Source organism: Alosa sapidissima, chromosome 24 (genome assembly GCF_018492685.1).
Source record: "Alosa sapidissima isolate fAloSap1 chromosome 24, fAloSap1.pri, whole genome shotgun sequence".
NCBI lineage: Eukaryota > Metazoa > Chordata > Actinopteri > Clupeiformes > Clupeidae > Alosa > Alosa sapidissima.
The window spans coordinates 24,914,422-24,927,229 of NC_055980.1; the positions used below are offsets into that span (position 1 = coordinate 24,914,422).

General features: G+C 41.9%; 2 protein-coding genes across 8 annotated transcripts in view; both read right to left on the bottom strand.

Annotated features, from left to right (window-relative positions):
* LOC121700630 (transforming growth factor beta-1-induced transcript 1 protein-like) overlaps window positions 1–4,048 on the bottom strand; it is a 13,756-nt gene extending 9,708 nt beyond the window's left edge. For 2 of the 7 annotated variants that reach the window (XM_042083729.1, XM_042083726.1), the window contains exon 1: window positions 96–697. In XM_042083729.1, the coding sequence (XP_041939663.1) occupies window positions 96–384 (289 nt within the window). In that variant the 5' untranslated portion in view covers window positions 385–697. Of the gene's footprint in view, window positions 1–95; window positions 698–3,583 lie in introns of those variants that run through there. The other 5 variants (XM_042083730.1, XM_042083731.1, XM_042083732.1 and 2 more) reach the window with 5 other exon arrangements.
* Window positions 4,049–4,608: 560 nt separating this feature from the next.
* Window positions 4,609–12,803, bottom strand: LOC121700635 (elongin-B-like). Its single transcript, XM_042083739.1, has 4 exons — window positions 12,713–12,803; window positions 11,718–11,852; window positions 11,124–11,232; window positions 4,609–6,485 (listed from the first exon to the last, which is right to left on the bottom strand). The coding sequence occupies exons 1-4, from the start codon at window positions 12,713–12,715 to the stop codon at window positions 6,373–6,375; spliced, it is 360 nt and encodes a 119-aa protein (XP_041939673.1). The 5' UTR covers window positions 12,716–12,803; the 3' UTR covers window positions 4,609–6,372.
* Window positions 12,804–12,808: the final 5 nt, after the last annotated feature.

Consider the following 12,808-nt stretch of genomic DNA (forward strand, 5'->3'; position numbering starts at 1 on the left):
CACACAGGCTCTATAGGCTTCCTCAAAGTCACTCTACAGCCAAAGGTAATTCCAGGCCACCATTAAAAAACAAATAAATACATAAATAAACACACTAGGCGTCACGTGACGTGAGGAGGATGCCGCTTGGCCCCTGGTGGGCATGTGGGTGTGGAGAGGAAGGGTGTTGGGCACATGGGTGTGGAGAGGAAGGGTGTTGGGAGGCAGATAGGGCACGCAGACGCCCGTCAGAGTGTGCTGACATGGAGCAGTGATAAGCCAGAGAACTCGCCGGCATTCCCTCGGTCTGCTCCCTCTGACAGAGAGAGGATAATGACCAAGAGGCCGTGGTGGACAGATAGGGACAGACACAGGGAGAGAGTGGCAGTGCATCCAAATTAGCATGATAATGCATCAGGGTTAGTATTCGCCACACAATTTTGCTATTTAAAACATAGTAAAGATCACCAATGCAGAACAACAATGTGCAGAAACAAGACACTGGCATGTCTAGGATATGTGGGATTTAGATATTTTAGATAATTTCTACATTATTTCCATAAAATGTCATCTACTTCTCAATCATCTTGCTGACACCAATGCATATCTGGTTTCCATAGTGATGTGTTATTCCTTAAACATACACTTACACATACTAAGTAGACACACATACTCATACATACACACACACACACACAACCCACATAATAATGAAAACAAAAGGAGACAAGTATACTCTCTCTCTCTCTCTCTGACACGTGAACACACACACACACACACACACACACACACACACACACACACACACACACTCCTTGTACTCAGTGTATATAATTCCTTTGGATAACAGTGTAAATGCTAAATGAGTAAATTTGAATATATTCCAGACCAGGCCCAAAGGCTTCTTCACCCCCTCCATGTTTGGTACTGTCTGTCCACTAGCCACTTGTACCACTGTCTTTATGCCTCACTGTTTGCGTGCTATATTAGCACATCAGCACACATGCATAACCCCCGCCCCCCTTCATGCCACAGCCGAACTGTGGCCACACTTGCATTTTCTTAAATAGTTAAATATATAGATATATAGACTTTACTTTACTTTATTTCTGCATTGTTGCACTGTTGACTTACTCATTTGCACTATCACCATGACCACTATCACCATTGCACTACCACGACACTCATTCACACAGAGCACCTTAGAGCACCTTACCATACCTTACTATACACAGAGAATCACAGGCTCAGTCCCTGCCTCAGTCATTGCAAGCGCTTCTGATTTATTAATCACCACTATGTGGATACTGTTTTTAGAATTGATTTAGATTAAGTGTTAGTATAATTTGTATTTTTGTAATTTGTATGTTAGTATATTTTTATATATTGTATTAAGTGTTAGTATAATTTGTATTTTAGTATATTTAGCATATTCTTTATCTTCTACTGTCCTTACTGCTTAGTTGTGTTTTTATATTATATACTTTAATTACTCTTTCTGCTGTTAAAGAATGTGTTTGTGTTGTATGTATGCTGCTGCTGAGACCTTGAATTTCCCCTGGGGATCAATAAAGTATCTATCTATCTATGGCTGCTGGGAGTTGGAGTTCCTTCTCTTCATAGGCACAGTGGTTTAGGACTACAGAGGACTACAGAGGGGATTCACACTCATCAGTTGCCAGTTGTCACTGCTGCTTCTGAAGGGGTTTGGGCAAACCTTTAGAGAGACTACACTACGGTCCCTGGCAACAGACACACACACACACACACACACACACACACACACACACACACACACAGGTACTCTAGCTCTGATGGAAGAGGATGGACCGGGATAGGAGTTGTTTGTGGTTTCCAGTGATCACAATGATTCATACTAAATTAGACAAACACAGACAGAATAGCATGCACTTACCCCCTCTCTCTCTCACTCACTCACACACACACACACACACACACTGCAAAGGCAGCAGTGTTCATATAAGGAGCCAAATGTCTTCTCAATGGGAATGTTGACCATATTTAGACTAGTCAACCATTTGGCTTGGCTCACAGGTTCTTCTGGACTCTGGCACTGAAAACCCCCTCTCTCTCTCTCTCTCTCTCTCTCTCTCTCTCTCTCTCTCTCTCTCTCTCTCTGTCGCTCCCACTCATTCTTTCTCTCTCTCTCTCTCTCTTTCTGTGAAAGTGTTCGGCCATCCAAACACCAGCAGCAGTGACATATAAACACACACCCTCCCAGCTTTCCCTACACTACAAAGATATGTCTCTCTCCCCACACACACACACACACCACACACACACAAACACAGATACACACACACAGTCAGACAGACACACACACACACACAGACACACACAACCACACACACAGACACAACCACACTCAGACAGACACACACACACAGACGCACACACACACACACACACACACACACACACACAACCCAATCAGGTCCAGATGTCCTGGATCATAAAAAGAAGAATTCTGCATTTTGCTTAGTAGGCAACATCTAGCTCTCTGACATCTGAAAGATATGGGGCACTCAGTCTCCTCCAGATTAATAGGCTATGACATAAACATGTCCTTTTCTTAGTTACCTCATTGCTGTGTAAGTACTACGTGGAAAGACTGTAAATATAGCTTTATTCAAGAGAAAAGTAAAAGAGAAATAGAAGGAGACATGACACAAAGAAAGGGAGAGGAAGAGTGGGAATAAGGGAGAGAGAGATAGAGAGAGAGAGAGAGAGAGAGAGAGAGAGAGAGATGACAGAACTAAAAACACATGAAAAGCCAGCAAGGAAACCTTTCATTTAAGTGTAGCCAGCTTGGCTCATTGCTTACCCTACACCACAAATATCAACAGTTGGACATGAAGCCATGGCAGCAAAGAGAAACAGATGGAGACAAAAGACAAAGAGACAGACGGAGAGAAAGAGGGAGAGGGATGACAAACATGGAAGACTGAAGAAGCATGATTAGTCAGGCCTAGGCCTAACGAAAATCTCTCACTGAAGTTTACCAGCCTACTATACACATCACAAATATCAACAGTTGGACATGGAGCACGGAATCAGTGTGAAGGCTACGTGTAGGCTATGTAGCAAGGAAAGAGATGAGGTTTCTGTGTGAGTTTTCCATGCAGATGTGTAATATAGGCTATGAGTATCTCACTGAGTCACCAGTTTAGACTTTAAGTAATTTTCCTTGGTTTAGCCTACCAACCTCCCTCCACACACACACACGTGAATAGGCTACATTAAAACATAGGCTACGGTGTATGTGAGATATGGTCTATGCAATTAAAAGGCCTAAGCATAACAGAACTTTCAGAGCATATCTAGCCTACATCCAATGTCTTGCTAAAGAGTTAATATTTCCTTAAACAAAAACACGCTGTTGTCGCTCTTTCAGAAGGCCTGTCTGACTCAGATTAGAATGATAAAATAATACCTAAGGGATTTCCCTTAATTTTGCCTTTCTTTCCGCCAGATCTCCACCCTTCCCTCCCTCCTTCCTCTCCTTCTTTCGCATGCCAAGAAACCGTTAGAGTGCCATGTTACAAATGTTACTACGACACAGAAAAGAACGGAGAACACGTACCTAAATCTTCCATGCTGCCTTTCTCTTACAACAAAATCTTCTAAAAGGAAAAACACATCAAGAAGAAGCTGGGAAAACGAGATACTTTTCCCCAAAATTCGTAAATGTATGCGTTGCGTATTCCTGGAAGAACTACAGTCCGCGTTTGCCCCGTTTAAACTTTTTGGACACGGCGTTATTCCCGGATAGAGCACCGGGAAAAAGAGAGAGAGCGAGCGAGAGAAAGGAGGGCGTCCCGTTTCTTTTTTCCTCTCCGCCCCTCGGTCTCGTCCTGTGCAATGTCAGTGCTCCGCGGAGCACCGCGCGCACTCACAGGCGTAGCCGCGCGGCTGCGGTCCTGGCTTCCTCCGAACCCCCGGCACACATGACGTCACCCCGTACATTCCTAGCCCATATTTGGGAGAGAAAACGGAGGATTCGCGGCGAGCGCTCAACTCTCCTGTAAAGGCTACTGTAGTGATGGAGGCGTTCGGTTATGTGTCAGCTGTCCAGTTGTGTGAGTCTGATTCAATTACTTCTCTCTCCACATCCTGTCCACGCCAAGGCCGAAGGGTTTGGCATTCTACTCTCGAGCGACGGGGTCAGTGACAGTTCACACGTGGTCCCTCCCTGGTCACTCAAGTAACAAAAGACACGGTCTACCATGAAGGTTAGGAGCTAAATATTTCAGTTCCAGAAATGTGTAAATAGAGATACAAATAATACATAGATTATTTTTTATTTTTACATGATGTTATCACAGCACTTTAATACAATGTTTTCTCTCAATGGGATAATTTAGGCTCTTCGAGGTTGACCACTTACATGTTTTCCACTTAAGCTAAATTACTTTATACAATAGACCTTTGTCAGATGTGTATGAAATAAGTTGTGTTTGTTGCATGTGCTGTCAAAGATATAAAATAAGCTAGAGGTTTTAAGAAGACTGAACACAAAAGTCCCCCCCCCCCCCCACCCGAAAATAACTGAAGTGTGCAATTAAACTGCAAGACATGCCTCATCAACACAACACAATAAAACACTCGTTTAAAAAAACGAAAAGAAAAAAATATTTATTCAGCTCACAGTTACAGGCTATGTTTAGCATTTGTTTGGAGAAAAAGAGAGAAAGTCACTGGGTTTTTTGGATGTTGCATGACGTCCAATAAGAAATCTCACACAGTCCGTCGCCTCTCCCATCTGCCTTAGCATATTAAATACATAAAACTAAAAAAAGAGGAGAAAATAAAAAGAAAACCCAATTCAGACATGGTGTCCAAACTCAGGGAGTGGTGCTCCTTAGAAGGTTTTCAGAGACCACCATGGTGTCCATTGCTATTGAACGACTCATCAACTAACAAAGCTACTTGTGGGGTAACCAAAACCAAAAAGTCAGCAAACCTACTGAGGAAGCAGGCATGAACCAAAACATACATAGCCAGGACTGGATTCAGAGACCATGTCCTCAGATATGGTGCTCTCCAAAACCAGAACTTGCTTCCGGAACCATGCCATGAAGAATATCTGTATTTTGTAGCACAGAGCCACGTTTCCCTTAGGTTCTACACCTAGATGCAACCTAACAAACAGTAACTCCAGACGAGGACCAGATCAGCTCCAGGAAGAGGGGAAAAAAAAAAAAAAAAAAAGAACAAAAAACAAATAAACAAACAAAAAAAAAAAGACTCCAAATAAAAAGATTATATTTTAAGTCTAGGAAAGGTATGTGTCCTTCAGGCCTAAATCAGATATAATATATTAAATTAAATAATGCAGGATGCAGTGCAGGATGACAGCAGGGAGGAGGAGGAGGAGGAGAAAGAGGAGGATGGGGTGGAGGGACCATGGATGGTAGCTCTTAGCTCTGCACAGGAAACAGCTCTGGGCCAGAGCCACGACGCTGCCCCAGGCCGAGTGGGGAAGCCTTGGGGTGTGGAAGGCCTAGCGTGCTCGTTCCGGTCCTGTGCCTTCTGCGTTCGGAGCGGGAGGGAGCATGGTTCATGCATGTTTTTCTCTCTCTTTTTTTTTTTTTTTTTACATTTTATTTAATACAGAAATGTTGTCTTCTCACCACACCATCTAACGGGACTCAAAGTTAACAAATAATTATTATAATGATAACAAAACTGAACTTACTGCTACAACCCCCCCCCCCCCCCCAAGCAAAGCCTAGGTCATTCATACAACTGAGGAAAAAAAAGTGAATTTTAAATAAGGTCAGTCATTCTGACTCTCAAACAATGACAATCAAACTGTGTGTGTTTTACGGAGTAGCAGTGGATGTGTGTGTGTGTGTCCTGAACAGGTCAGTATAGTCGCAGTCATATGCTTTACACCAGACTGACTGGCCTTGTGTGTGTGTGTGTGTGTGTGTGTGTGTTACTCAGTTTGCAGTATGCTTTACACCACATAGTCTGCTCGTGTGTGTGTGTGTGTGTATCCTGAACAGGAGGGTTATGCTGTATGCGGTCATATGCATTGCGCTAAGTAGTCTGGTGTAGCAAAGAGCAGTGCCATAGAGGTGGTGAAGGTGATCAATGAATCGCCAACCTTTTGCTCCTTACCACTGTGTGTGTGTGTGTGTAACACTACTTTATAAGCCCCATTGTGTGTGCATGTGTTTTTTCTCAATTTTTTAATGTTTTAATTGAGAGAGAGAGAGAGAGAGAAAGAGAGTGCGCGCGCGCGTGTGTGTGTGTGTGTGTGTGTGTGTAGTCCATCCAACTCTCTCTGATGCATAACACTCTACCCCTACCCCCACCTCCCCCTCCTCCCCCTCCTCCTCCTCTCTTTGCGGCGGGCTTCCTGGTTCACTGAACAGACTGCTCGTTGGCGGTGCTGCCAGAGTCCTGGGGCTTCATCACATCGGGCAGCTCTGGAGGGCTGGAGAACGCCTCCACCTGCAGCGGCTCAAAGGTGTCACCTGGGGGGGGGGGGGGGGGGGGTCAGAGAGAGAGAGAGAGAGAGAGAGAGGTGGAGATGTAAAGGCAGAAATGTTTGACACTAGTCATATGCATGTCATATTAATAGTTAAGACACTTTCACCACCAGAGGTCACTGTTTTACCAAGTGAATTAAATGAACATGATAAGGTCAACTTGCCATTGCACACTAAATAAGTACATTTGACAACAGTAATACACTACCTCCTCTGTCAGCTCTAGCCACTGAAAAGAAATAAGCAGAGAATTCAGGCCAATTGCAAAAACTGTTCACTTTGACATGGAATTGACTGAGCTCATTACTACTCATGAGCTCGCCCAGTTGAGACCGTGCCCACAGAATTCGTTTAGCTCTGCGAGTTTTCCTATGCAAGGATGGCTGAATGTCAACGGGCTTGTGCGCACGAAAAGAACTTCAACAATCCACTGTGTCTAAGAAGCCAGAGTTGTGGATCAAATGGCTTCAGTTTATTTTTTGGAACAATCACGGCAGTCTACGACCAGTGCCCAGTCCGTAAGTAAAACATTATTGTCAACTCAAGGAAGTGTTATGTTATACAGGTTTAATGCACTCGCTAGCCTACCATTTGCTTAGCAGCTTAGCTCGTTGAATATTAATGAGAACTGGAGCAAATCGAGCCGAGTCTTCCTACAGACTTTCTATACCACGCTAGAATGGCTTGAAACAAGGTAACCAAGGCATGTTTTCCACTAAAAATGTTACAGAGTCCATGGTAGAACTTCAGACATTACCACAAAGTAATGAAATAAGTGTGGCCGGGCACATTTAAGGTTCATGCTAAATGCGGTCTTAAAAGCCGGATCTATTTAAAGGGACACCAGGCAACGTTTTCATGTTAATTAATCATCTTCGTAAGTCGGTATATAGTTACATGACTCATTACAGGGCAAATGAAGACTCTCTCGCCCGCCCCTACTGCCTGTAGGAAGAATATCCCGCTTGCAAGTTCAGTGTATCGTACCCACTGACCTTCAGTCTCACAGTCTCAGACATTGCGAGAAGCAGAATCAGTTTACATCCTGCATCCACAGCACAGAGGCAGGCTAACGAAACGCTAGCGATTGTTACATAATGGCAAAGCCGGCAAAGAAGCAGCGAAAACCCTTGACGGAAGATGCAAAGAAAAGGAAAAGAGCTTCAGACCGAGCGAGGGCTCGCACACGTATTGACACGTACAGACGCTAGGGGGAGCTCCGTAGAGAAAAAGCATCAGGCTTGCCTGGTGTCCCTTTAACATGACAGGATCAGACTTTCAAAAATAGGAGGAGAGAGAGGCTGTAGCTGGTCATATTTGCCTTAGTCAGATCTCCGGCTTATTTTCATCAGAACGCCTCAAAAGCCCATTGCCAAGGCACTGAAAAACACATACGGCTAAATAAACCCCATCAGTTAAAGGTGCCATGTGTAAGGTCCGCCAAAAAATCAATTCATACTCCACATTCCATAAAAGATGGGGGCAGTATACCTCCAGAAAGCAAGTTGGTCTACCCTAGAGTAATAACCAAGACATGTGTATTGCATTTTGGCTGGCGGTTATGTTGCCCGCATACCGCCTCCCATGGCCGAAACTGGTATTATGACACCTGTCGGGCTGTGGCTAGTAATTTAGCATGCTAATTCAGGTTGATATCTCTGCAGCACTATACCTTGTCATTTTTTTAATGACATCATCGCCCTTATTTCTTCTTATTCTTTTGATGCGTGTAGCTCATTTTTTGGATATTTTTACCTCAATTCTTACACATGGCACCTTTAATCAAGCCTGCAGACACACCCAGTTCAAGAAGAAGTGTGCAAGAAGAAGTGCAAGTAGATATAAGCTACGTTGAGCATTTGTTTACAGAAAAGACAGAATATACAGAAAAGACAATAGATATTCAGAAAATTCTGTATGCAGACCTGCCAACCTTGAAGAATTTTTTTGAGTAGCACCTCGAGAAAAAATTAATTGTTCACGTCGGCCTTGATTCAGCCAAAAGCGTGCAAACTGAATCTTTTATAGTAGCTCTCTATAATGTTAGCAATCTGTTTTAGAGCCCAATAATCCTGACCTATGAAAAACACTTGTGTTGAACTGGATATGTTGTCCATTTTCTTATATGTGGCCTCTATTCAATCATGCCTGGTCTATTATTATCTCTTTTCATCCATTATTATTAGCTATTTCTTCTGTAAAGAAATACATCTATCCCTCATGTTATCTCAACATATTTAATTCACCTGAATATAGGTTACAGTAGATAGTGATTTATGGACATCTGCTGTTGTCAGTGTGCAGTCTATCCCTTAACTCACAACAGGCCTACAAGTTTTGTTTTCTTTTTTCACACACACACACACACACACACACATATATATCAGGGCTTAAAATTCATTTTTCAAAATGGGGGGGAATTCCCCCCTTAGGTTATTCATGTGGGGGGGATTTACACAATTTGGGGGGGAGGGGGGGTCGATTCTGATACCAAGTCAAGAATTGCGATTTCAATACTTCGATACTTTAAAAAAAAAAAAAGTGTTTGATTTTGGGGCCCCCACCACCCTGACGTCATCAGTAATATATACTGTAGTGGGATCATTCACAACAGTGGACATCCTAGATTCTGCTTGACTCTCTCCACACACACAAACACACACTGAAAATGATAGCTTATGTGATATGTTTCTATCATATATTTTTGAATTCATATAGAGTGTATTTATTTAATAATGCATTTTTTAAAGTATAGCATTGTACTAGTAATTACTACTAGCTAAACATATTTAGTAATTTGAATGCCTCATATTGACGTTTAACCTATAACACTTAGGCATATCTTTAATGTGGTGTCTAGGTCCAATTGAGTGCACATTGGTGATGAGTAGATGTAATTCAGTGCCTGTCACTTTAAGAAAATACCTGAGAGTAATTCTATGGAGTAATTAGCCCCCCTTCAACCTGACGGTTTTAGGCTGCAGTCGCTAGTGAATAAAAGTTGTGCATAGTGCGGTATGTGTATGCAAATCATTATGTTTTCTATGTCATTAGATACAATAAATGTTCAAAAAACTAACATGTCGAAGACAATCTTTCTGGGATCAAGTGTTGACGTGACCTGAGCTAGCAGGATAGTTACCAAGGAGCTCTTTCCAGATGTAAAAGTTTGCCATGGTAGCGTAGCCTATTTGCGTAAGCGCAAAGTGGTTCTCTCTCTCTCTCTCTCTCTGTGTGTGTGCGTCTGCATGAGGCTATGTTCAATTCAACTCGGTAGTTGATCAGTCCGGTCAATAGCACCGCATTCACGCCACTTAATGATTAGGCTATATTAACGTCATCAGACAGGCTGTAAAAGTGTATGCAGGAATTTCTCGCATTATGATGGCTAGAGTTGCGGGACTTGAACAAATTATGCGCAATACCCGCAGTGAAATTTAAGCCCTGTATATATATATATATATTATATATATATATATATATATATATATATATATATATATATATATATATATATATAATAATAATATTATATTATATTATATTATATATATATATATATATATATATATATATATATATATATATATATATATATATATATATAATATAATAAATATATATATATATATATATATATATATATATATATATATATATATATATATATATATACACACATACACACACTGCTTTTCAAGAATTGTAACTGCACATGCTCTCAGTTTCTTTCAGATGGCGGTGGCTCTCTGCCATCTGAGAGGCTGCAATGATTACATTATCCCAACTGAAGCGATATAGCGAAGCCTATTATTTGTTCTCGCTTGTTTTCGTGCTAATAAACCAGAATCACCAATGATCTATATGCTCCAAAGAAAAAAACAAATTGAACAGTCATCAATGAGAAGCTCAAAATATTTAGCCTAGGTCCACTTTCAGACTCGTTGTTAATGGCGGCATTTGGCCTTGGAAAGGTTTGCGCTCCCTTAGCGCCTTTTAGTCACGAAAACTTTAACCATCAGCAACACATGGAAAATATAATGCTAACTGAAACAACTGATGAACAAGTAATAACTTTCCAAGACAACATCAAACTATTAGGCCTAGGCGAATTCACAATCGGACACAGTTTTAGATTTAGTTTCGCAAAACGACATAAGGGGGAACGCGAATTTGCGCGTGAACACTGGTTAAGCTCACCTCATCAAGTCTCTTTGCATCTCACCCGAGCACGAAATAGATTTGCGGGAGATTCTAATTCACATGCTCCAGTGAGCTTTCCGGAGAAGTTGGATGTCTGCTCGTTTTTGCGTCGTTTTAAGTAAGAAATCATACCTGCGTGCTTTGATGTGAAAATGCGTCGTTGCTACGCAAAATGCGTACCGGTTGGCAGGTCTGTGTATGCTTACTGCCCACACATTGTAATGGTGTGTGTGTGTGTGTGAGTATGTACGAAGAGATGGCAAATACCCATCAATAAAACTTAAGCAGTCAACCTACTAACGTACTACCTACTAACTAGTGTGATGGGTGAAAATATGAAAGTGAGTGCGTGATAGAGGAGATATATGCATACGCTGTGTGTGTGTGTGTGTGTGTGTGTGTGTGTGTGTGTACACGCACCAGTGAGACGGAAGGCTAGACCAACGGTGGCAGGAGCCTGGGGACGAGCTGTCTGGTTTGTGTAGCCGTAGTCACCCAGAGTCTTACTGTCGTCCAGCAGCTGTTCATCCTGTCACACACACACACACACATTAACATCAGCCAAAACCATACATACAGGAACAGTAAGGCAAAGCTACGCATAGACATATAGAAACGCATGAAGGTAAATCACAGATAGATAACTCTGGCAGACTCACAAACAGATTGCTGAATCTGTTGATTGTTGTTGAATTTACAGAGAAACAGGAACTAAAACAGGACTGTAGAGAGCAGATATACAAACTTCTAGAATAAGCACTGGTCAACATAAAATAAATTATGAGAAACTTCTAATGCACTTATAAACTCACTAAAAGTCATAACCTGTAACACAAAACCTGAGCGACGCTGTGAGGTACCAGTGGAGGATTGTTCACTTCAGGTGACAGAAGTTAAGTTGGACTGATACATCTACTGAGGACTGGACAAACGCTGTCCGGATACACGTTTAACTTTAAAACAACGTCATGGACTGCTAAAAGCTTAAATAAAATCTAGGAGTATGTAACTTACCTTGAAGAGTCTTTGATCTTCAGGAGCTCTCTTGAGAATACCCTCTACGATGCGTTTGAGCTCGTATACCGTAGTGGACTCCTTGGCGTCAGTGAAGATTGTCGTCTTGTGACGCCGGATCATTAAAAAGACGTCCTGGAATAAAAGAAAAATGTGTTTAAAATAAATTTTAATATGTCATGCAAGTAACGTTAAAGGGATTTAATAAAGACAAACGTTATCCCCAACACACACAACTCGAAATCACTGCTAACGTTAAGTTCACGTCACGTCAACTGCAATACTTCCCAGAAACAACGTTAGCCGTTTTGCTAGATAACTTTATTAGACGATAGAAGCTACCAGTCAATCACAGGTCTCGTCAATTGTAACATTTCACACAATTCAACAGTATATTCGAACTGGGGCTTCATCCATTTACAATTAAAGTTAACATGATTAAAAAACGCCGAAATGAAAGGAGTCCTGCTAATCAGGTTGGCTGACAAGCGCAGAGGCGTAACGTTAGCTACTGATGCAGTGCAATGTAACGTAAACTGTTGCCTGAGACGGCTAGCTAATGATACTGCGGCCTTGTTTTGATTAAAGAAGCCAGCACACCCTTTCAACGTTAAATATCAAATAATCAAAGAATGGACAGCAGTGTACACATCTAGATGTAACCCAAACGGCAGATTATTCTTGATGTTAAAAAAATGGCCTTGCATCGGAGCCATTGGGACAACTGCTATTCGGGCTTTAACGCTAGCTAGCCAGTTAGCATCGCCCTCTGATGTCAACCACACAGCTAACGTTACCATCTTATCGGGTGAAGAAGCTAGGATAGCAGGCTAATTCATAGATTCGGTTTATATAAACTCTGGAACTTCACTCGTTTAATTTCAAACTAAAATGTGGATATGGACAATCGACAATAGTGCGCAACTCTCTAGAATAGCAACAGAGAAAATGAACAAGAATGTTTTCCAACAATGTGCGCTTTCTTGATTACTCACCATTTCTGAGCGCTGGTTGCAACACTCACCGCCTCACTCCGCCGCAGTCCCACAGTGCATTGCAGTAAAAGTGGGTGTGACGGAGCCCCACGTAAT